The sequence below is a fragment of the Channa argus genome, chromosome 19 (assembly GCF_033026475.1).
Source record: "Channa argus isolate prfri chromosome 19, Channa argus male v1.0, whole genome shotgun sequence".
NCBI classification, from domain to species: domain Eukaryota; kingdom Metazoa; phylum Chordata; class Actinopteri; order Anabantiformes; family Channidae; genus Channa; species Channa argus.
The window spans coordinates 9,028,239-9,054,241 of NC_090215.1; the positions used below are offsets into that span (position 1 = coordinate 9,028,239).

General features: G+C 39.3%; 1 protein-coding gene across 2 annotated transcripts in view; it reads left to right on the top strand.

The window, feature by feature from the left end:
• LOC137104973 (trichohyalin-like) overlaps nt 1-26,003 on the top strand; it is an 84,288-nt gene that overhangs the window by 23,716 nt on the left and 34,569 nt on the right. For both annotated transcript variants that reach the window (XM_067486894.1, XM_067486896.1), the window contains exons 7-12: nt 17,359-17,526; nt 19,004-19,183; nt 22,933-23,016; nt 23,288-23,428; nt 23,557-23,640; nt 24,418-24,585. In XM_067486894.1, the coding sequence (XP_067342995.1) occupies nt 17,359-17,526; nt 19,004-19,183; nt 22,933-23,016; nt 23,288-23,428; nt 23,557-23,640; nt 24,418-24,585 (825 nt within the window). The remainder of the gene's footprint in view (nt 1-17,358; nt 17,527-19,003; nt 19,184-22,932; nt 23,017-23,287; nt 23,429-23,556; nt 23,641-24,417; nt 24,586-26,003) is intronic.

Below are 26,003 nucleotides of genomic sequence, written 5' to 3' on the forward strand. Positions count from 1 at the left end.
GGAGGGAGACAACCAGACAAGACTGTCTTTGTTGAGCTTCTGCGAGAGAGAGAGCATGAAGACAACAGATTTATGTTCTACAGGAAGTCTTCCAGAGTTGTGGTGTTTCAAACTGCCCACCCCCGAGTCAGCTGTATGCTCTGGCTTTTAATTAATAGTCAGTTTAATTCCTATGTATGTGTGAGTGTTTACATGTATTGAGCATTAACTTATGTGTATCTGTTTGCCTCTGTGGCATGTGCCTTGGTTTGCAAGGTTTAGGCATGTAGTTTATCATGTGGACTTAGTAGATTGGAATTAGTTTTGACAGAGTATTCTCATCTGCTCCTCTGGTTTGGTCTGTATGACTGAAAGCGGGAGAGCTTTAGTTAAAACACAGTGTCAGGATGATTGGATGTGATGATAAGAATTAAATTGTGTATTGGAGATCAGACAAGAATCCTTAGAGTGGCAACTGAGATGTTTTCTCATTTTAAGACATAGAACCACATGTCAGGTACATGATGTCTCTCTATTTACATATCCACATAATCAGTTTTGATTTTTTTTTTTTTTTTGCATTCATATGAGGCCTGCCCTTAAAACTGACTGGTGTTTAAAAAAAGGTATTAGTGTCTGCATCCAACATTAGCATGAGGTCATGACATCTTTTCTAATGTGCTAATGGAATTCACTGTGGTAAGCTAAACTGTTGGTCTTCCCATCAACACAAAGCCTGCTCTTTTATGATGGGAAGACCAAACACTGTGCAGTACAGGTCTTGAATGGGGGTGAGATGCTAGCATTAGCTCATGCCCACATCAGCTGAGTCATCTCCTCTGTGTCCTTGCCTTATTAACTGATTTGAGACTGATTAGATCAGTCCAGGACGAGCATGCACTGGCACACATACTCACCGAATTTGAATATTAAAATGGAATTTCTTGACCACTGAAAACTAGATTAATTCAAAATGTTTGCATCAAGGTGCAGGTAAAACAGATGAGTGGGCATATTTTAATGCACCTTGCAGCATTTAAAGCCATTTATGACATTAACTAATGCTCATGTTATGCAAACGCATTTTGCAAGTCAAAGCCACTTATGTTGAGAATACTTGATGCTCCTTTCTCTTCTTTGCCTTGATCTGACTTCGTGAGATCATCAGCATAGGTATTGATTTTGCGCTCCATTTGATGGGAGTTTTAGTAAGCTAAAATGTGTATACATAATAACATGTCGCAGCAACAAAGTAATGAATGATGCTCTACTACTACAAAGCCTTAATGTGCATAGCATACGTTTTTTCATACAAGTTACAGATAACACAAATATCAGATAAGTTGATAAGAGATTAAAAGAATATCATTATTTTACATAAACACATTTAGCCCAGCACTGTTATGTCAGCCCCCCCTACCTGTTTAAGTGTCTCTTCATCTAGCTTTGTCAAGGTTATGTAAACAGCTTGGCCATTGCTCTTCTCCCAACAAGTGCCACAAATAGCTTTTCTTCTCTCTAGTCTCCAGAAACTGTCAAGAGATTGCACTGTGACTACCAGGTCAAATCTCCTGGCAACCTAACAGCATGGTGGGTGTACGTTTGGCCTAGAAACCTCCTACATCCTTATTCCTCCTTTGAAAAAATCATTTTTATTATGTCATTGTTGTGGTTGATGTGAGAACCCATTGCACTCATGTTTCTTCTTATTTGTATGTGTTGTTCAGTTCTACTGTGAGCTATTTGATCAGCTCAGAACACAATGTTAGATGTCAGATAGTTTTCTTGTAAACAAGACATTTTTTATGCTGTCTGTTAGCAACTGAAAGTAATGTGTCAATTCCAGTTTTCATGTTAAATGTTTGCTACTGAATAGTACTCAGCCAATGAAAATGTGTACATTTGTGCACAGGTTTGAGTATTTCTGCTGTACCTGTGTGTGTTTGTTTGTGTGGGTCTGTGACAGTTTCCTCTCGAGATGTTAATTCCTCTTCTCCCTGTTGTTGTCATGCTTCCACCAGCAGTGTCTGCACCGGGGAGACGAAGACATATTGGTCTAATGAAAAGCCCTCCTAAACTCTCCTCCCCGCATGAATGTTTAAACATGCTTGTCATAACATTCATTCGCTCACACATGACAGCTAGCATCTGCAGCTGCCTTGCTCGCCCTCAATATTTTATCATACCATCTCCCCTAGCCCCATACTAGCACAATGGCTGTGTGTTAGCAAACTGAATTATAATGACTCAAAACAGGCTGTGTTCAGACTCACTACCGGCGCAGGCCATACATAATGAATTCAGCAACACCACAGGTCTCGTAATGGTACAATTAGTCAATCTTAAATATGAACGGAAGAGAGTAAGGCCAGATGAGGAAAATGTGGTTATAAATGGAGGGGAAAAAACTGCAAAGACTAGGATTAAGATGGTGCAAGAAAAAAAAAAACGAAAGCAAAGGCAAAAGCCAGTGATAAAAAGAAATAAATGAGAGAAAAACAAAGAAACAAAGATAGAAAAAGATAAATCCTCATGTCCACATACAGTATGCTATTCAGAAGTCCCATAACACTGCAGATCAGCAGTTGGGCCCTTGGCGGTTTTGACAGAAGTGGTTCACCATGGTAACGGTTGGTCGGCAACCCTCGGACCACCCCTGCACCCCTCATCACCCCCCAACCTTCCTTACTGCCTCTTACTGCCAATTTGATTGGACGCACAATTGAAATGTCATGCCTCGGCAGCACACACACGCACGCACACACACCAGATCAACCGGACAGAAACACTGGGATGAAAGAACAGAGTATGCTGTACAAGTCAAAATAAGATAAACCAGAGTCATAAGTAACAGCCTTGGTTGAGCTTTTTATCAATACACTATTTCAGACACCAAGAAAAAGTGTCTCATTATATGTGTGTGTGTTTATCTGAACTCATAGTTATGGGGTTAACATTGTGTGGTGGACGTCGGGACCTAGGCACAGAGCATCAAAGCAGAGCGACTTGTCATAGCCACCGAATACAGAATCAAATGAATATTAATGCAGAACCAATTACCTCAGGGAAATGTTGTCTGTAGGTTAGCTTTGCTAACGCACGTGCCTCACCTTTAGCAAAGTGGAAGCAGTGGGGGTGGGGGAAGCCCGGAGGGTGGACAGCACTGATGTATTTGCTTTCCTCCTAACAAGCTTGTCTACCCCTGCTAAAATATAATTGTCCAGCATACATCTCCTCTGCTCTTCTTATTCCACCTAGATGCAAACTGCAAGTTTTTAAAATGAATTATAGAGATAATAAATGATAGAATTCAACAATGCCTATGGCTAAATTGGAGTTAATATTGGCGCCATGCTTGACAATGTACTTTGAATGCAACCAAAACATAATTTATAAAATGTTTGCCACAATAATGACTCTATATTTGTTTTGTTTTTCTGTGACATTGTTTCTAACAAAGTTGGTTAAACAATGAAACAATAAAACTGACTTTTAATTTGACTTTTTCTAATTTCAGTCACCCAGCAGTGCCAGCAATTAGTGAGGTCCCCTGTCTTTTCCTGTATGCAGCAGGTTTTTGGCTCTGTAGTGGTGATACATATGCTTTCTTTTTGTGTGAACAGCTTAGCACAGTGTGGCACTGATCTGTGCAGGTCTCTAGCTGCTGCTGATATGCATAAGTGACTGTGGCACACTTAACGTTGCTGACTCCTTAGAGTCCCTTCTAAATCAGTGTTAAAGCCTTGATAATAGACCTCACTGACCAATTGATTGGCCTTCATATGTTTACAGCTCACTTTAATTGCCTCAAAAATACCATTTGTCAGCCATGTGTGTCCATCTATGCACGCATGTGTGTGTGCAAGCATTCCTGTCCATTGACAAAAAGGCCTATTGATTTATCAGCATCAGGATTTGTCCCGTTCACCGTACATAAAACCTCTGCGTATGTGCTGTTCAAAATGGGAAATGGCCCCATCGATTACCTTAAGTTGGAGCCCAAATGCTAAAGATTTTTGGATAAGCTTTCTCATTACTTAAGCTGAAATCAATAGGGGAGAGCATGGGTCTAATGAATGAACGGGCCACAGATCAGATGGGGTGTGCTCATCCCTGGCCTGTCCTGGTCGATCTGTGTGTGTGTCTGTGTGTGTTTTGAGAGGGAGAACCAGAAAGCGAGAGAACGAACCTGACTGTTTGTACCCTACAAACCCTTTTCTTTCACACTCATGAAAATTCATACTGTAGCTGTATTAGTTTTTATTTCTTTCGGCTGATTTTAAACATTGCTCTTTCATTACCATTTGTTCTTCGATTACATTGTGTCACTGAATTTGTCACCTAAAATTAAAAAAACAAAAAACCCAAAACTTACAGCATATAAAATTTAATATTGGTGGACAACTGGGACATGTTAATAATTATTAAACATATATGTAATATAACCCTTATCCCCAAAACTCCCCAATCACATAGTCTGCATTGTAATTAATGTGAATTGCATGTCTGTGTGTCAGCCAGTGAAATTTAGAATTCAGCACACATATTTATAAAAAGAACCATCTACCCCCTCTAACCATAGCCACTTAGGTTGGCTTTTTGGTTAGTCCACTTTACATTTTTTCCACACTTTTAAAATATCAAAAAGACACAAAATGCTGTATCTCTAGGAAATTGTCTTTGGGCAAGCATGTAGACAGTTCCATTGAAAGTACATTTAGACAGCTGCTAAGAGTTTTATGTTCTGGTTTGACCAACTCACATAATTAACTACATTAATAAGCAGCAGCAGCAGCAGCAGATATTGCAGACAGTCCTTTTTTCAGCTGGAGAAACCAACAGTCGCCAGCAAGGAATGACTAGCTTGGAGTAATTTAAAGCTGATAATAAATTGCAGATATGGTAGCTATTAAATACCACATACATGTGAAGCAGACTACTAACATCTTAATAGATGTGTGGCTTTACATAAAAAGAATGGTAATTTGTGCATAGCAACAATATCAACAAGGATTGATGCTTTGTGGTGCAAATATCACTAACCAGCCCAATTTCCAAATAGTAAACCCCTGTCCCTTCCTCTGTCCCTTCTTTCGCGCCTTTTCAACTCATAAATATGTAAAGCAAAAGATGATGAGATTCACGGACAAGAAAGGAATCAAAATCTATTGTTACGTGTCCTTTTCCCCGTGTAAAGTTTGGATTAAATGTCACACATTAGCATGTGAACTTTTAAATGAGCTTGTTTGCTCTCTGTGGTGTGGGGCATGTAAATACCCATTTTGAGTATGGAATGGAGATTGCTTAGTGGGGAGGTGGGGGTTCACGAGAATTGCGAAGTGTCGGACATATTTGAGCATTGCAGCGGCAATTAGGCCGCAGCAAGGGACCGGAGTACCAAAAAACTCTATTGACTGGTTGCGTCTGGCAGATGGTGGCAGATGGCAAAGCTCCCTGATGTCTCTGACTTCTGGTGATTTGAGGGAATGAGATGATTGACAGGCACTCCCAAAATGAGATGATTGACATCCACTGTCAAAATAAATCTACTCATGGGCAAATGCAGGTGTGAGTGGAAAGAAATGTGTGTGCACAAATATGCATAAACATTTTAACCTTGGAGTGTGGCTCTCAGATGCTGAGCAAAGATCTCACACTACATTACTATTTTGGTTTGTATTTAAGTTTTTGTAATATTTCATGTACATTAAAAATGAATCACATAAAAACACATGGAGACCAATGATAATATCGAAGTATAAACCTGTCCATAAACAGGTTTGTTTCACAAAGAAGTCATAAAAAAGTTGTTAATGTTTATTACCTCACACAAATGCAACAGCTTGAATATATGTGCATGCATATGGCCATGTTGTGTTAGATATTTGATAGTAAACAAACAACGCTCCATATTTGCACATTTTTTTCATTGATGAAGATGCTCTTTGTTTTAAAAATGTGAGTCTCCTTATTTATTGACATAATTTCCTCTCAGTAAAGGGCCTGTGTCTGTAAAACACATTAAAATCTCAATGCAATCTTTGCTAACCCAGGAGCCACATTATTGTTCTATTATACTCACCAAACAGCACCATCCTAGCCTGTTTATCAATCCAATATCTCATAATGTGCTCTCTGCCTGGTCATTTTGAATATAAAAAGATCTCACACTGTTATTGTACCATATTTCCTATATTTAGTATTAATCTCTTGTTCTGACATGAATCTGACACATCCAATATGATATTTGATTAGTTGTTTTTTTTCATAGTCTCCAGGTGCTATTGCACACTAGTGCAGAACTGGTATTATGTTGGCTCTTTCATCTGGGTATAAAAATGATTTAGTGTGTTTTCAGCACGCAGTGTCATTGACTAGCTTTAATTTCACTGCAAGGGTGGGCTTTATTACTCTGCTACTCTCTGAATGTGAGTGTGTTTGTTTGTGTTTATGTGTGTACGCGAGAAAGAGTGTGAGCTGGTTTGAGAAAGACAGAATGAATGTTTCTGTGCTTCTGTATTTGCAACTCTTTATGCTTGGTGCAGTAGCAGCATGCCTCACCTGTGCACACATTCACTTGTGCATGTCTGTGTATATCTTTCCATGCCTACTGTATATCCAGCATGTAATTACCATTTAATGGAAGAATCAACTAAACCAAAACATGGAACAAATATCACATCACACTCAGGCCAAACTGGTGGTCCCATTGCAAGAAACATAGGGGCTCCACTTTTCTGTGACAAACCTTACTTCTGATCAAATGCTACAGAGCCATAATCATGTTTGTGCCACTGAATTCTTTAACCTTTCTATGACCCCGCTGAATGCCAGCGGCCCAATCACAGAACCTAATTGAATCTGCTCGGCGGCGCCCCCCCAACTGATGAAAAAATAAAATTGGAGGTGAAAAATGAATACAGCAGAGAGAGAAAAAGGGGTGGGGGGGTTGCACTGCAGTTTTCTAAATACACAGATTTGTTCACACACACAGCACCTTTTCAATCCCATCGTAGAATGGGGAGTGGGTAATGACAGGGAGAGAGAAAGAGAAGAAGGAGGCGGGGGAGAGAGGTTGGGCCCAGGTTTCTCATTACCCCCTCGGCCCATTCGGAGGATATTCCTATAAGATAATCTGATTTATTTGCAATTTTCCTTTAAGCGGCTTAGTGTTTACCTCCAAGATTAATATTTTTCTCTGTTATTAATATCAGACTGTAATTAGGAGTGATGTGTCTCGCTGTGTGTTGCTTCGTGGCCGCCAGGCAGCTAGCTGGATGAAACTCTTGTTGCTGCTCTGTGATCCAGTTTCACAAGACAAAAAAAAAAGGAGGAAAAAAGAGAAACGCAAAGGAAGTTTTAAATGAATGAAAGAAGCTTCAGGGTTGGGATGTAGAATCACAGCTGCAGCATACCTGCCTTTGTGTCCAAGGGCGTGTGTATGTGGGTGTGGGTGCAGGCTGCATGAATATGTGCGTGTATTTCTTTAGTTTGTGTGTGTGTGTGTGTGTGTGTGTGTGACGGTGTGATGGTCTCCTCTGATTGATAAGGTGTCTGTGCCGGCTGCAGATTGCTCTTGCTGATTGCTTCTGAGAGCTCCAGCTGATTTATAATCAGAGCAGGATGAAGGATTGAGCCGTGGATTGCTTATCTGTTTAGCCCCCTCACAACATAAACTGACAAATTATCATGTTGAACACACACACATATCCACACTCACAAGTATATGTGGGAAAAAAGTAATAACGTGGACCTTGTTATTAAATACACGCAGACGTCATATAAATGCAATTTTTGCAGATGCGCACACACAAACACACACACTCGCCTCACAGAACATAAACAGCTAGTCATCAGCACATTTATATTTCCATGATTGCCCAAAAGAGTGCAATCAGTCTCATTTGTTTACATGTGCAAATGTCAATATCAGATATAAGTAAAGATAAGTTGCAATTAACTTGTTTTTCACAATTATTTGGAATGTGTGAATAATCACGTGCAGGTTTTTGTTTTGTTTTTTACTTACTTTGTATTGTCTTACTTGCTTACTGTATCTTATGTTTAACTCCTCTTCTCCATTACATCTGCACGTTGACTGAAACACCTCCGACAAAATAACTAATACTTTTGTACAAGTTGAACTAATTGTATAAATATTATATTTACAAACTAAACCTCAAGTAGGTATTTCTTTTAGATAAAGAGGCTGGCATATTATGTGAGACTAATTCCACTTGGCAAGCCAGAGTACAAGCCAGCAGGTTTAAATGCTGACAGGTTTAGTATGCCCTATGGCACTGTGACAGCTGTGTGTGTGTGTGTGTGTGTGTGTGTGTGTGTGTGTGTGTGTTTCTCTCCCTTCCTCTCTCTTCTCATTCTTACCTGTATGTCTGATTATTTGCTACTTTTACCACCGTTGTTTATAAATGCACAGTGACAGAATCACAATAGAAGCTCAAAATACAAAGTGCAGCAGAACTTGGCAACACACAGATATACACGCACGCACACACTGACGAATGGCAGCAATTAGATTGGGAAACCAAGCATGTGAGGACAGAGGAGTGCTGAGGGGCTGCAGCTGCTGTATGGAACGTGTGTGCACGTGTTGTACGTGTTTGTGTGTATTAGTAGGGTTTTTATCCTTGTAATGCACCATCCATCTGTCTAAATATCAACACTGTCTCATATGCCACTGGACAGTACATGCGGTGAGGTGCAGTTAGCTGCGGGGCATTAACATTTGCAATCGAGGACCAAATGAGAAAAAAGTCTGGATTACAACATTATCACTTATAATATTAATTTCTTATGGGACATAAATGTTTGTATTTGGCAGGAGCCACACTCTTGTACAGAAACATAAGAACACAGCATGGACAGAAAGGAGCAGAAAAGCTTGCAGTTTCTGTTTTCTCTGGTTGCATTTCAGCCTACAGAGCTGTTTAACCCATTGACACTGAGACCATGAGCTTTCTCAGCTCTTCTACTTGCTTCCCATTAGAAAAATAACCTTCTCGCTCTAGTCAGACCCGCAGTCACTTCTCATCTTCCCTTAAAATGTTAGAATTCATCTTTTCAAGAAATGTTGCGCTGCAGTCTGTATTTTCTGAATCAATCAAATTTCTATCTACTCTACCTGATATTTAATAAACAAATCTCACACCATACCTAGTTCTGTAACTTTCTCAGTTTTTTCCTACTTTTATCGACCACATTATTGGCTGTCTACTTAAATGCCATCACAGAAATAATGAACAGCTAATATGGTCTCTTGTTTTTTAATCATTTTCAGCCAGTTTGGGCAGTTTTTCTTTTATCTTCTATTTTTTCTGTAAGCCTGCTTTAGTGCTAGATTGAGCGGTGGCACTGCGTGGCATATCTGAAAGCCACTATCTGTAATATACAGTAGTAATAAAAGCTCGTTAAGAATAGCCAGCTTTATTCATATAAACAAATTAAGATATATTTTGAAAACACATACATTTTCAGAACTTGTGTGAATAACAAACATTTTAAAACAAACTTGATAACACTGTCAGATGTTCTCTAGGCTTTACAAAAGTCCACTAAATACAGTAGTAAGTGAAAGCATTGTGTGCATTTGTGTTTTGTATTCATCCCCCTTTTTCTTGGGATTGTGCAGATTTTACAAGCAGGCTTATGTATGTATATGTAGATTTGTATTTATGACCAATGCAGGCAACACAGCTGAGAAATTGCCTCAATTCTAGGTGCTTAAGTCACCAATGATCTCAATATTATAACCCTTGTCATGCAAATAAGAAGCAATTTGTGTGTGTGTGCGTGCGTGCGTGTTTTGTGTAAGAAAGAGTGAGAGGGCATAAGTACATGTGTACATATAAACTGAATGTACATTGTGAGTTCATATATGTATGTAAATGTATGGTATCTACTTGTGTTATGAATGAATGAGAGTGTGTGTGTGTGTGTGTGTGCATGTGTCTATGGTAACCCTGTATCGCAGGTGAGCTCATTTCTGATCTCATTTCTCTCAGAAATCAAAGTTAAATGGGTCATCTATCATGAGAATATATGACTAGGACACTTGTCTCTGCCACGCGCAGTGTGTATGTGTACTATTGCAAAGTGTGTGGTGCAAGGGCAGCGTGTGTGTTCTGCTACAGCTGTGTGCATCCTCTTGTGTGTGTGTGTATGTGTATGTGGCCTCTTGTCTTTGCCTGTGCTATGATTAATGGTTTACATTGTGCTGTTCATCCATGCATGTTTCTTGGTTTATCGTTTTATGCTGTCTCCAATTAAAGCTCCATAACTTGAGTGATGGCTTCACGCCAGTGTCCATCAATAGAGGCCATCCACAGCCTTTTGCATTCAGGATGTGGAAGCCAAATACTAACTAATATCCTTTTGTATCAGGGCCATTGGGCAGTTTGTGTGTTTGTGTGTGGGAATATGTAGATGTCTGTCTCTGAGTGTTTGCCTGAAATGTAAAAAATATCGATTTTTAACCGCTTTTACCAATAAAGCTTTAACCTAAATCTAATTTCACTTTTTAAAATCTTACCTTAAAACAAGTGAAACACTGCAAATTGCCAGTGAGGTTCACTTTTTATAAATCACATCGGTCATGAAGTAATCAATCAATTAATTGTCCTGAACAAGTGGAATTTTCTCATCTTCAGGCATTGTTTATAAGAAAAGATAAATTAAAGTCATTATATAGGAGAAAATAGTGTGTCCATCCGCACAGCATTTTGCCTCTCTGTGTCACCTTGTGAGTGTGTGTGCTGCTCTGTGTCAGGAAGGAGGTAGGGGATATATAGGCTACATCTGGGCACATGAGCTCACTTACATGTGCCCCGCACAGGCATGCACGCGCAGCACAATATCATTTCACGCAATATTATTTCTCATATAGCTGTAATGACATTAGGCCGATATGTTGATTATACTGTCGGCAAACAGCAGCCTGCTGATTGGGTTAGCATATTACCTTATATCACATCCCTCCACTCATCCCAGTGTTGTTTTTTTTTTTATTGGCCTCATTTTTCCAAATCACTTCCCACTTCTCCAGTTTCCTGGGCGAGGTTCCAGGCTATGCAAGCAGGTGATGTGGAGTAATATGATGATGATACGAATTCACAACAATGCAAGGGAGAAAAAGCTCAAAGCTGAGAGCAGATTGTGTCGTTCATGTGCGTTTACGGGACAGAGTGTGAACTTTGAGTATGCAATTGAAGGTATAAATACATTTTTAATCACACTGACAAAACCCAAATCTGCATGTTCAGATTGTGTATGTGATTGCTTCTACTCAGAATTTTTTATATTTATATCAAGTATATTGATAAGTGTGGATATTGGGGGGAAGAAGCAGCATGATTTAGTGAAGATGCAACACAAGAAGGGGGTTGGGAGGCAGGCTTTAATTGAGATTGTTAGAGGGAATGAGATTTCATTTGCAGCTGGCACATTGAATGATAACACCCGTGTTGTCAGTCAACATATATGCACAGACATACATATATACATTATTCATGCATTTTACGAGCGGGGAAACATAAAACAGCACAGGCAATATCTACATTATTGTAAAAGTACTGTTGAGACTTTTTGTGTGGTTAAGCACAAAATGTGACCCTGTCTTGCTGTCAAGATAGGACATTTCAATGCAAATTACAAAAAATATTTCTTGATATTTGTACATGTGCAGGTAATGATTTAGGCATGCATGTTCGGTTGGACACATAGGCATTAGATGGGGAAAAAGATAATAAGTCACACCAGCCATTGCTAATATATAGGCTGCTACACAATGTCAGGGCTACATGACACTTGGAGAAAATTAACTCTGGTTATCTGTAAAAACTGATTTTAACATTCAGCAGAGCTGAAGGGGTTGGGGGAAGGGGGAAAAAGGTGGACGTATAGATGTGGAGGTGGTGGTGGTGGGGGTGGAGGAAATTAATCAGTGCTATCATCTCCACTGGAATTTAGTTAACCACCGACCTCAGCACTTTAGTCAGCCTCTGAGGGAGCCCCCCTGTAGTTACCGCTATAACAAACCATAGCCACCTCAGACCCTCAGAGATACAGAAACCACACACTGAGCTATAGTGATCATGGATCAGTCATCTTAAGTCCCACTCTATTTTGTTTTTGTGTGTTTATGTATAACTGTGCACATGGATTTAATTTAGGTATATTCTGAGCACACATTTGTGAGTATGGACAGTATTTGTATTATTTATTGTGTATGTGTATGATTAAAAACATCTAATTATTAAAGAGTTTCACTGCGATATGTTTTTAGTTTTCTGTCATTTTATTGATATTTTGTTTTGTCATGAAGATACTTCCATATAATATCTCTCATAACTGATTGTCAGTTTTCACAATAGAGGACTGAGGACAATACACAAGCAAATAAGCTGTCTGAACATACTGCAGTTTTGACTGTAGTTCATAACAGCGAATAAATTCGAACTGCTGACTGTGTTCTAGGCTGAGGCCAAAATGGTGTCTTTGACAGACAAGCTCAGTGCCTTGTTTGAAAATCATCCTAATCTGCTGTCTAAGATGCTGTTCTTACTTTGCATCCTGCCAAAACAGCCCGAACCTGCTGAGGCATGGTGTCTGCAATAACTCTAAAAGGTGTCCTGTAGTATCTGGCACCAAGACATTAGTATCAGTTTGTGTAAGTCCTGTAAACCTCTGGAGTCTCAATAAATTTGACCTGTTATCTACAGTTCACGGAGTTTCCCTACTTGGACCACTGTTCGCAGTTGCTACCACTGCCACAAGCTTGGCTGTTTTGGAGATGCTCTGACCCAGCCAGTTCGTGATAACAGTACCTTGACATGTGCTGTTGAGTAAGATAACCAGTATTATTTACTTCATGTGTAAGATACTGTTTAATAGTCAACAGGCTAAGAAAGCTTGTATTGAATTGTAAACTTTTGGCTAACATTGTTGGTTCACCCCTGGGATTGTTTTGGCTAATTTAGCCATGCTATCTTAGCGCTTTATTCAGTTTTCCACCCACCTATTTTATACCCTTTCAATTATACAGATTACCAATGCTGCTAGAGCTTTATTGAGCTGTACTTTTGATTCAAAGGCCCATTGAGGCTCAAGCACTGACAGAAGTACACACACAAACACACAAGTACACACCACTTGATCTGCATATCATTATGCTTTTGATCAAATGCCAAGGTTTCGCTGAGAAAGACATCAGAGTCAAATGGAGCGAACATGTACACAACACCTGTAGGATTTGTGTGTGTGTGTGTGTGTGTGTGTGTGCCTGTGGGAGAAGCAGCTGTGAAATCTGCACCTGTTTAATTGAATTAGCCCTGTTAATGTATTCATGCTTGCTGCCAAAAAAGCGTGGCATTAATGAGCTCGTTAGAGCAATTAGTTAATTAATTGTCTGTATAGCAGCAGCTTCCCAAAGAGCTGCGTCTTCATTATCTGATGGCTGCCTCCTGTTGGATCACTGAATGAGAGCTGATAATGCATTGCTGTCACACTGCACGCCAGGAGCATGTGTGTGCCTGTGTGTCTCCTCAAATGTCACATATTTCTGCATATACAGTAGGTATTTGTCTGTCTGTGTGTGGTACACTCAGAATATGGTGGCCAATATTAGTGTGCATATTACAGTGAAAGGTTATGTGGGGGCCGTCACTCCCACAGGTAAAGACAGAGCAGTCCTCCTAGCCACTTTCTAATCTCTCTTTTATTAGAAGTTAATATCTTGCCTGCTCTTTCTTACTCCACACTCCCACCTGCTTAGAAATGGCCCCGCTCCATCTTTTTAATTCAATTATATTAGCCACCCTCTCTCTCTTTCTGCCCATAACTCTCGCAACTCACATCACTCTCTCACACTCAATCGCTCTCTTTTTTTCCTCTCTCTGTCTCTTCCCATCTCAGCACTCCTTCCTTTGTCCTCAAATGTTCCATTTCTATTCATAATCCTAGATGAAGGATAGACTTTGACCAATCAAGGATTTGTGCAAGCTGCTCTCCTTTTCTCCTCTGCCTCCGCCTTGGTGGCAAAAACATATGATGGCTAGAGGGATAGAAATAAGGCAAGAAGAGAGTAGGAGGAGAAGAAGAAGGAGGCAGAGGGCAGGAGTTGAGAAAAGGACCCCAGGGGCGAAACTTTGATTGCTAAAGTAATGAGACTTGATCAGATTGAAGTTTCTCTCTCAATAGGGGCTCTAGTAATATGAAAGTCCAAGGCTTAAGCACTCATTTGAAATAAAATCACACATCTGATATTCTTTCTCTCGGACTTCCAGCCGAGGTCCTATACTCCCCCACTGAAGAATTAAGACCTCACACAGACCAAATGGGAACTTTTAATCATCTCTGATGGTGGCAGATTTGGAGATGAGAAAAATTATGGGAATGTAATAATTATGTAACAATACTATGGAGTTATAAAGTCATTGACGTACAGACAGATAGGACTGACCTACAAAGGGCAGGCTTCATAGAAATGTACTTTTTAACATATTATGTTAAAGAATTGGAGATTGATATTGTATAACAATAGAAATTTGAAACAGCTAGGAGAGGGTATCTAGGGGAAAAAAACTGCCTTGGCCATTGTTTCTTCCCTAGAAACAATGACCTAAGCAATTTTGAAGTACCCTGTTTTTAGACCAGTGAGTAACACTGCTACTAATGATTTTTCTAAGATTAACGTGACCTTTATGATCAAAATGTGCCAAATTACATTTTCAAAAATTTGCAGGTTACAGTTAAGTGATATACCGCATGTTGCTTGCTGACAAGGAGGGATGCAAAAAAATATAACTCTGTTTTATTGGTCCCTGTATATGTTCTTTCTTTTTCTCCTTTGAGTACTGGATACACCAAAGGGGAATCCAGACTACCTTTGTAAGTTCATACACATCAGTAATAAAATGACAAAATCTTTTTGGTGCTCTACTGCATTACTTAGCTGTAATTTATAGAAAAAGCATATATACCTAAGATTGCAGAATAACCATTATTACTATTAGTAATTTTTTGTTTAATTATTTAGATATGTACTTTTACATACAGTAGACTCCACCCAAACAGAATGAAACTACCACATTGTACCAGCTAGTGTATAAATCCTGATTACAACCATATAATTCTATATTCCTAAATTATTATAGTTTATTTATAGGACATTGTTTGAATTGTATGTGTTCCCGTGCCACAAGTTCTCCCATATAAAATATATTTACTTCTTATGGTACAATCTTGCAAAATATTCTGTTAAACTCAACTGACCCACTAACTGGGTTTTCCTTTATGTTTTCTTTATGTGTAGACACATTAATGTCAGTTTGATCTCTTGATCTATTCCTCATAGCTTTACATCAGCAGACTTCTGTAAATGCCTATGTTATACTTTTCATTCCTAAAGGAAAAAATGCTGCACACAAACTGAAATTATTGTCACATAACATTAAAAGGCCCATGCTCAATGTAAAACACAAATGATTGCAAACAATAAAAATGCTTGATATTTGCGATTTTAGAAAGATTTAGTTATATTTAAAAATGCTGTATATAATTTCTATTGCAAATAAGATATAGCTTTTTATATAGCTTAATTAGAAAAACTGTTAAAGTAGCTAGATTTTAGGAGATGTGATTGCTTTTACTTACTTGAATATTGATGGCAATAATATTTTAAATGCATAAAAAATGTGCCCTTTTGCTTTTAATCAGTTTTCATCTGAAATTCCTCTTGTACCGTAGATGAGTTAACATAAAGAATTAGAACTTTTCACTACTTATTGTGGGTAATATGTGAAATTGCACCTAAATCGCACCTTTTTAAGTCCACTTGGTTGAAGCTCATAAATTCACGTTATTGTCTCAGTTTTGTGAAACTTGTTTTATTTCCCAGTGGTTACACTAAAATTGTTGGAAGATCCGGATAAAAAGAGTAATTTCATGTCACTGTCGCACTACTGGCTGCCACGTTGGTTATAATTGTTACCATCCATTAGGCTCGCTGTAGATGTGTTAACTGCATAAATCAAAATATTTAGCTCACTGTTACAATTCACTGGATGAATGCTAGATGGTCAGAGGTGGGCTGTCACCCACTGTTCAGAACCAAATCTGCTGTTAGAGTAGATTACAAGAAAACTTGAGAAGGGTCTGCAGTTAAGATGGTGGCTGCACTTCAAGTACCAACTATGAGTGTGTGCAGCGTGTGTTGTATGTGGTCATATAAGCATGCGATCTTTATGTCCCAGAAGTCTCCCACAGGTCTAACAAAAAATGTGTAAGGGTGTGTACTGGTGTGCACGTGTGCATGCATGTGTAAATGTTAGAAGTGTTTGCAGTTGTGTGTTTGTGTGAGTGTTGACTGTCTGTAAAGTCTCCTTCCTAATCTAACACAGGGCTCATTTACCGCAGTGTTAATGAATGGGGGCTTTGATTTGGCAAGGGGGTCTGAACCACAGGCCCACACATGCTCACATTCATACATAGGGTGAGGAGTTCAAACAGTGTCTGCTACCTTGGAAATAATCACTCTCTTTCCTCTAGTAATTACTGAAGCATTATTTCATATCGGTAACACAGAGAAACACTTTTTCCGTTTTACTTTTAGCATGAATAGATTTATGTTTTATTGTATTTTACTGCAAAGTGCATAGATAGTGAGTTAGATTTTGCATTAATTGAGGTAGATAAGCGTATGGGTGTGTCAGTTTTAAACAGATGCCATGAGCATTAGACTAAAATGGAACAAATGCCAGAGAAACATGGACCTAATGGCAATGATAAAACATGGTTGGGGTGTTACCTTCACTTAAAGTTATCTTTTGTATGTCTGCCAACTTTATTGGATGGACAGTAGAGATCTGAAGCACACAGCGTCTTTGGTGTATGATGTGTTACTGTTCAAGCTAAACACTTTCTAATGCACCAAAGACAAACATTTTCAAAAGACCATTTTTGGGGCTCTGTGTTGGGCAGCCACAAGAGGTGCAATCAGCAAAACCTATTAAGCCTGATAAGAAATTGTTCTATCTGAGATAGAGCCATGTATGAAAGGAGCTTTTTACATTTTTATAATCTTTAATTTGAATTTCTTGAAAAATTCTTAGACTTGGTATAAGTTTGGACTGTACTCTATCAATCTAAGACTTAACATTTACACATGACTCTCAGCATACTACTTTTGTTTGCCCTCTTCCTTAGTCCACAAAGAAAGTAAGACTATGTAAAAAGCAGTATGAAAGGACATATGGGAAATAAAATATGTCAGGGATGTTTGTGCATGTAGTATGTATGTGTAGATACGGTACAGACTGTTCAAGTGTGTGTGTGTGTCTGTGTGTGTGTGTGTGTGTGTGTTAGATAAAAGAGAGAGAGGAGCATGTGAGGCACCTGGACCAGGATGTGGTTGCTTTGCGAGCCACCCTGGACTCTCTGAAGGAAACCTTGGCAGTGAAGGAGAAACACACACAACAGCTGGTCCAAGAAAACACCAAGCTCAAAGAAAGCTTGGCCACACTGCAGAGCAAAGTAGGTAACAAACACACACACACACACACACACACACACACACACACACACACACACACACACACACACACACACACACACACACACACACACAAAGTAGGGGAGCTCTTTTTAAATAAGAACAGAATTGGGATACCTTCTTGAAAGCAAATCCAGTCAGGTACAGGTGGGAATTCTTTTCATTTTTTTACTTCCTTTGCAGTTAATCATCCTTGCTTCTCTCCCTTTTCCTCCACTTTCCCTCTCGCACCCTCTCTCCATATTTAATAACTTATCGCCACCATCTTAGCTCCACAGAGGGTTGGCTCGTTGTACAATGAAGAACTATGCTTGTATGAATATCACTTAGTCTACAGAGAGATCAAAAGTGGAGGGGGGTTAAGTTTTATTTTCTTCCTTTCTTTTTTGTCCATCAATTATCAATACATATATTGTTTGAACATCATTTTTTTCCTTTATGCCTTTTCTCAGTTTCTTGCATCTCACTTTTCCGGTATCACCTTCGCCCCAATGAGAACCAGTGGTAATGAATGGGAACATTAAAGAGTCATACACATGATGAATGAAATGGCCTTTAGGTTTCTCTCGTTGTCCTTTCTCTCTCTTTTTTTATAATTCTCTTCCTCTCTGTCTCTTGTTCAGTGTATTTTCTTCTCTTCTTTTTTCATCCTGTTCCAGGCCCTTTAGTTATATCAGAGTGCTGCATGGCAGTGATGTGCTTTAGGCTTAAATTAACCCATTTACTGTGTCCTTGACCAAACCAAGTCATTCATCTGCTACTACTGTTTTAGCAGTGTGGGTGCTTGCCAGCCAGCTAAATGAAGTACCTTCAACATAAAAGCATTTTAGTTACTTGACTGAGGGAACACTTGTAACACCCTCTTAGAGGCTGACTTTATGCTGTTACTTTTCCAGCACTAACTTAATTTCTGTGTTACCTTGTTGACATTACTGGTATACTCTGGAGGTGGCAGCAGTTTAAATGTGATCATTTTAAAACTGTATTTGCATTTCCTCATATTATTGATAGCATGTGGCTCATTTTGCAGTGCTTTAGTAACAATTTAAAAATAAACTGCTTCCTAGCAGCAAAACTGAGCTGGGCAGCACAGTTATTTGAAAAGTGCAGCGGTTCGTCAATAGGGGAATTGGCATCACAGAAATTAAATGTGGTGTTTTCCAAGGAGTCATGTTAATCAAAGTATATCCCTCCTTTTGTCTGATTGGATGATACTACAAACACTACTCTAAAGTTTGGATCCTATGACTTTAATATGTGCAGTTTTGCTGTTGCATTGGTCCTGGGTCAAAGAACCATAATGTTCCTTTTAATTGTATCCCTAAATTGTACTCTTTCCCCTAGTGTTTGAACCTCATTCGTCTCTTTCTGTGCCTGTCTCTTTCTTAGCCTAAAAAGCAGACATACTGTACTTACTCTAACTTTCTCTCCGTTTCTTGCTATGTTTGCCCACCTCAGTTGCAAACAAGCGAGTGCATGTTCAGCCATATTAATGAAAGCCTGGATCACACCAAATGCACTCTAAGTGCAGAAAGACAGCAGAAGCAACAGATCCAGGACCAGTTGCACAGAGGAAATGAAGAAATAGAGCGTCTTCAGCAGGAACTGACAGATGTGCATCGCACCACTGAAAAAAGGGTAATTGGTTTCCTCCTCAAAGTCTTGATTCAAATATGAAATTATGAAATATTGTAAAACCTTGCTTGCCTAATTTTGCCATTTTATTGTAACAATTAAACTGAGACAAGTGCATTTGACTTCCCCATTGTTGGCCATGTAGTGTTGACATTGATACGTTATTAGCGAGTTGCTCACATGGTCAAAACACATTTTCTTCACAAAATGGACAATGTCAGTGAGAAAACGGTTAAATGAAAATACACAATTTTACAGGATTGAAATGAAATATAATATTCACTTTAATGTAATGCATTGTCTTGTCCCACAATGGGGCTGATAAGAGGGGTCGCACAGGTGAGGGATTCATTTAAATATTCTTTCTTTCAAATGTAATATTCACTTTGACAGGCATTGTCTAGTTCTACAATAGTGCTGATAATAAGGTTTTAGATAATGGGTAATGTGATGTTCAGATATATAGAGCCTTATTAAAAACACACTTTTGACAAAGACAGACAAAAATTTGCATTATTCTTGTAAAATAGGATTTTTTGTTCTCTCAGTCTGTGCTACAGTAAAATTCAAAAGCAAATGTTCACACATGCTGCCTCTCTTTTTAGATCTGTTTATGTTCTGGCCATGAAATTAAGTACAAACAGGTAGTGTTGCATCTGCCATCCCTGTTTCATGGTTATTACAGACTAATGTGTTTCCAACTAACACATTGGTTTTAACAGACAATACATCAAATCTATTACCCAGTTATTGCTTTGTTAATTACCATATTACCTATAATTTAATATATAATCACATTTTTACTGTGTTTTCATTATATTACCCCCCATTACCCTGTTGTTACCAAGCTATAATGTAAAGTGTTACTGCATTAATTCGCGCACACACTCACGTACTTCATGCATTCACTCATGCACACTTCATTCCCTCGTTGTATAGACAGTGGATGTTTTAGGTGTGTGTTACAGAGAGCGAGTGTTCCTGCTGCCCATTGAAAGTAAGTGAAACTGAGGGAATGTCATATTAAGTATTTTCCTCTGCTGCTCTAAATGTCCTAACATTAGCACAGCTGAACAAACACTCTCTGCTTCATCTGAAATGTTACTCTGATTCACTCTTCCTCTCACCCTCACCCCCTCTCACTTTGGATTCTTAGCTTAGAATTGGAAAGCAGTTTGCCTGTGTTGTAGAGAATAGCAGAAAGTGTTCCAGAACCTTTTTTTTTATATCTGGGAATTAGGATCAGAAGAGAGGAAGCCTGACCTGGGGATTTCAGAGACCAAACTTTTTACCATTCAAGTGCTGTATTTTTGGACTTGGGTCAACATTTCTTTTTCCATTTGGTTAATTCTGCCAGGATCTATGTAACAACTAAAGCATCAGGAAAAAATGACTTTGGAAATTAACTAATTAAAAACATATGATTGCCCCTCTTACATAAAACTTTTGTTTTTACTTATAAAATCCTGTGTAATGTTTTTAAATATGTTCCTTTTTATTATTTACATCTGTATCTCTTTTTGCTTGATTTATATTCATAATCTTGTCCCCCTCTCTGAATTTCACATATCATACAAATGGCCACATGTTGCTATGGCCTTAACATGTGGTTTAAGTGTTATACTCGTCCGAACTTCCCCACTGGGGTACTTGAAAGTGGTAAAGTAATTAACATGACAATGGTCTTTTTCTCAGAGATGATCTGCTTCATCTACCCAGGCTAAAAAAAAAAGTCACTTGGATGGTTCTCTGGAGGGCCTTCTGTTAAATGCTTAGGTCATAAAGTACACGGAGGGAGATGGGAGAATAGGGAGAGAGAGAATGGTGAAGCTTTAAGGGTTGGACTTGGACAAACACTGGTCTCACTCACAGTGCTTTGCAGCCAGCAGGATAACTTACTGGTTCTTCTCTCTCCCTGTGTTTTCTCTTGATTTTGCTTATTGCTCATTTCTTTTCTTGCTTTCCCACTTCTCACATACTCTCCCAACACCACTCCTATCCCCACCCCACCCCCAACTGTTCAAATAATAACCCCCCCCCCCCCCTTTTTTTTTTCTCTGGCTCTTTATCTTGTCATTGCCTGTCAGTAGGGATTCTATCTGTGTGTTGTGTGCGTGCGTATGTGTGAACACATTGAGACTGAGATACACTTAAGAGCTCATTGATTTAAAAATACCTTCGATATTGGAGGTCCCCTCCTGCAGATTTGTTCAGGAGCTTATCACACACACGCGTAGACATCCACGTAGAGATATGCATAAACCAAAGCTCCACTCCAAAGTTTCTCCTTAAACTTTGTGATTGACCTAGTTAGCGTGCCATTTTGACAAGTTGTCTGTTTTGACACGACATCCTCCGGTGTTTATCAACATCCATTCTGCCTATCACATGCACACATTGGGAATTTGCACATAGACACACACACACACACTCAAAAATAAATCAAGCTAAGATTTAAAAATTGGCAGGAAGAAAGCTGCATTTGCCGAATGACTGAAATGAAAAAAGGCTCTGGTCATTTTCTTCTGTTGGCACAAATGTGTTTGTTCTATTTTATCTGGTATCTATGGAATGCAAAACACAACCTGTATTATCCCGACCAGGGTATGAGGTAGGTTTATGGCTGTTTACATGAAGAGTCATTTGTGATTTAGCTACTGCGTGCATGAAAGTGCATATGAGGTGTTTTTTTTGTTTTTATTTTGTTTTGTTTTTGCTCTCTTTTGCAATAGCTCAGGTTTAGTGTGGTTAGTAAGCCTTATTGTTGACAGCCAAAGGTGATGGGTCAAAGAGTCAAGTTAACTCCATCAATCCCCCTGGACAGTTACAAACGAGCACTCAACTCTGGTCAAAACAATCCGTGGATCACAGAGGACAGACAGAAGGTGAGGAAAGATGGAGAAAGGGAATGTGAATATCCGGCTCAATTCGGCATGAAGGACAGCAGTGGAAACTCGCTGCATCAAATGTTTTTACCAGTAATAATGTGCATTGCAAATTACACTGAACATTAGAATTCATTGCTTATTATTTTAATGTTAGTGGAGTTAAGCAATGGCCACTAATGCCCTTGATCCACAGATGCTAGAAATAATATCCCTCTCTTTCTGATGTGATCCGTAGATTTCACCGTCTAAAAGAAATCCTGAACATCTTAAATATATTAATGATGCATAACCACTGATGAAAACATTCAAAACTATGTTAGAACCCGACACAAATCCGACTGCACAAAACTGCAGACACCTGGCCTTGTTGAGTGACCCCAAACAGAGAAAAGCCTTGACAAAATACAGTCTCACTGAACAAGGAGAGAAGAGATAAAACAGGCAAAAACAGTTCCCCAGCCAACCAGTAAGGAAAAACATAACACCCACGTGAAAGTGCACACACTCAGTTTGGCATATAACCGAAGCAGGTAATTAGGGAAGGTCACCAAGGAAACCGACACACACAGGCAATTGTCAGACACACTGTACTCACTACTGTATACCTGTAGTATCTACCCACTACCCCCACCACTACTTTAAACACAAATATGACAGCAGCACTAGGGTATTTTATCTCTGGTTATGTATAAACAGTGACCATAGTTGCCCTTTTGCCTGAGATAAACTCTGTGTTGTCAGTGAGACAAGGAGATAGGATCATTAACAATGTGTTACATTGTCAAAATATCTTGAAACAGACCATCTGTGTTTTACAATTAATACAAAAACATCCTTAAACCACGAGGACATTTTTTCTTACAGATACAGAAGAGGGAGGCAAAGATTTGTGCGCTGGTGAAGGAACTCACAGAGAGTAAAAAGCAGCACTCTGATTGTCAGAAAGTGGTAAAATCAACAGCTTCATTATTCCCTAGACTGATATTTTTAATGCACAGGATTCATTTTAATGTTAACTGCATCAAAGTAAGATTTGTTTGTTGATTAATTATACATTTTACATATTGTACATTAGATAATGTTGAGCGGCTTTCTAATCCAATAATTGCTTCCTAGGGTATTATTTAAGGTAAATGACAGTATTCTGTTGTCCTAATGTGTTGAACGGTTAAATCGCAGCTTCGACTATGTTGTCTTTATTTGCTGCATGTTTCCTCAGTTGCTTAGAAGTGAGAAGGAGCTGGGGAAACTGTGTGAGGAGCGGGATGTGCTGAAAACCAAGATGGAGCATCAGACCAGAGAGAGACTGGAGGCAGACTTGGCTGTGAGCCACAAGAAAATCTACGCCTTGCACCTGGAGGTCCATTTCTTAAAGTCTCACTGCATGCGTTCATGTGTTTGGGTGTGAATGCATGTCTAGGTTTATTGACCACACAATGCCACAATTAGACTGTAGTTTTATGCCCTGGATATTTTTTGTGTGCTTAGGTTCAAAGCAGAGATCAGTTGATTATGCAGCTAAGAGGTGACATGAAGACAGCTGAACAAAAGCATCAAGGGACACAGGAACAGGTGTGGTGGCTTGTTTATATCTTTGTTGATTTGTGCTTTTTTTGTCATTTATATCTCATGTTCCTATCTGCATTTGTATGACTTTACTTCCAATTATCTGTGTTCAATTTGAGTATATTGTCATATTGTATAATTGGACAGTAATTTAGAAGATAATTTAGAGATAATTTAGAAGATCTTACGAAACAGCATACTTTAATATTACTAGTTTACAATTCATATCTTCTGAACATGTTCAGTGAGAAATATCTTGGTTTATTTGGATGTTTCTGTTTTTGGGGTTTTTGTTTGAAATTCAATTCTAGCTAGTACTACAAAGGTCTTCAACCTGTCTTACTATTTTGTTGTTTTTTCTTTCATATGCAGAGGCTAGGTTGAGTGAGCACCCTTGTGTTTTTTTTCCAGCAATGCCCTGCTCCACACCCACAGACTCGCACAAATCCCACTTGAGGGAAGTGCCCAAACCACCAACAGTACTGTTGGCTACTGAGCAGCTGCATATGAGCAGTGGGAGGTGTATCACCTCTCTTAGTATTTCTCCTCAAAAGTTGGAGCTGAGGAAAGGGGAATCGTTACTCATTCATGTCTGCGTGTCCACATTTTCCCAGTTGATCCTGAGACTAAACTAGGAAACTCTCTGACTCAAGCCTTATTCCCTCACTTTTAGGTTACTGCCGCCCCCTCGCTGTCTTTTCTGTGTGCGCTTTGTATGCCTACATAAAGTTGTGCCATTTCCATCCTTTTAGCTGTCCTCTCTTTCTCTTTATTCTCGCTCAGGTGGCAGCACTAGAGGATGAGGTAAGACATTTGAACAACAAGATCAGGGGACACCAGGAAGCAACCTGTCAATTAAACAAAAAGATCAGAGATATTGAGCGCCTTAAAGACCAGAAGGAGAAAGAGCGACAGGAGCTTCATGATCAGTTTCATATCAGTCAGCAACAGGTACAGAAAAATTCTCTCCTCTCCTCTCTCCTCTTACTTTCACTCAACTCCACTTTCCCTGCGGGTAAAATCTATAGATCAGTTGAACTCTAACCCGGAAGCTGTGAAACAGGGTCACGAAATTAATGCCAAACGCTGGAGCCAGGAAAGCCTCATGGTTCACAGTCGACTGAAGCAGAACAAATCTGAGCTCAGCCAACAGAGCAGGCTGAAGGAGGAGCATCAGAGGTTATAATACTCAAGGACAGTTTAAGCATCATAGGCAAGTCTTTTGTGTGTTTGTTTGTTAATCAGCTGAGTCACAATCCAGCAAAACAATCTACTTCAATAGGCTGTGTTAATCTATTGAACAACATAAAAAGAAAAATCATGTGCACTTATGATTCTGAGTGTGAGTGATACAAATCGCAGTAGACAATAAAGTAGTCAGAGCCTTTGCCAGGAAAAAAAAACTGACCCCTTCACAGCAGTCAACTTACATATATCGACATTTACATCATCTGATTAGCAAATAAGACAAGATGAACCCTCTGTTTGTCAACCTCTCACATCCAATTGGACCCAAACATGAATACACGGAGGGAAACATTAAAGAGAATCCAAAAAAAAGAAGAAGATAATAAAAAAGAAGTTATTATCAACCGAGGGTTGAATTGGGCAGTCGTGTGACAGTCATGAATACTCAACAGACAGTCCAAATGAGGTTCGTCAGGTCACGAGGGTCAAAGCGATGTGTTTTCCATCATGTTTAATGAGGGTTATTTGTTTCCCCAAAGCACAAGCTCCTGATTATGGTCACAAGAAAGCCATGGTGTTCCCATTAAACCTTGTTATGAGGCCTTTCATCCAGCAACAAAATGAAATGCTAAATCCACCATTAGCGCTTCGACTCTGATGTAGTCGATACATTAAAGGGAAAGAAATACATTGACAGATGGGGGCAAAGTAACAGAGAGAGGTATAATAGGTAATGTGGGCACATGACGTCCACAGTACTTTAGTGTGTGTGTGTGTGTGAGTGTGTGTGTGTGTGTGTGTGTGTGTGTCTCATAACATGCCTTTAAAATGTTTACATTGGGTAACTGGGTTCACAGTCGCATTCAAGTTGCATGGGCTGAGTCAATGGTTTGAAAGAGTCTACACCTACACAACACTCCCCTCGTCTCCCCTCGTCTCCTCTCCTCTCCTCTCCTCTCCTCTCCTCTCCTCTCCTCTCCTCTCCTCTCCTCTCCTCTCCGGTTTATGTCTTATTCTTTCTTTGCATGAGCAATTGTTCTGCTCAGCCATGCCACCTTCTCCCAAGTGTTAGTCTTAGATGGGCCCAGTTAATCCCTGGTTAAACCAAGCTGCAGTGAACCACTGAAATCTAACTAGTTGGCTGTCATTAGTTGTAAACCCTCATGTTCTGATCCAGATTA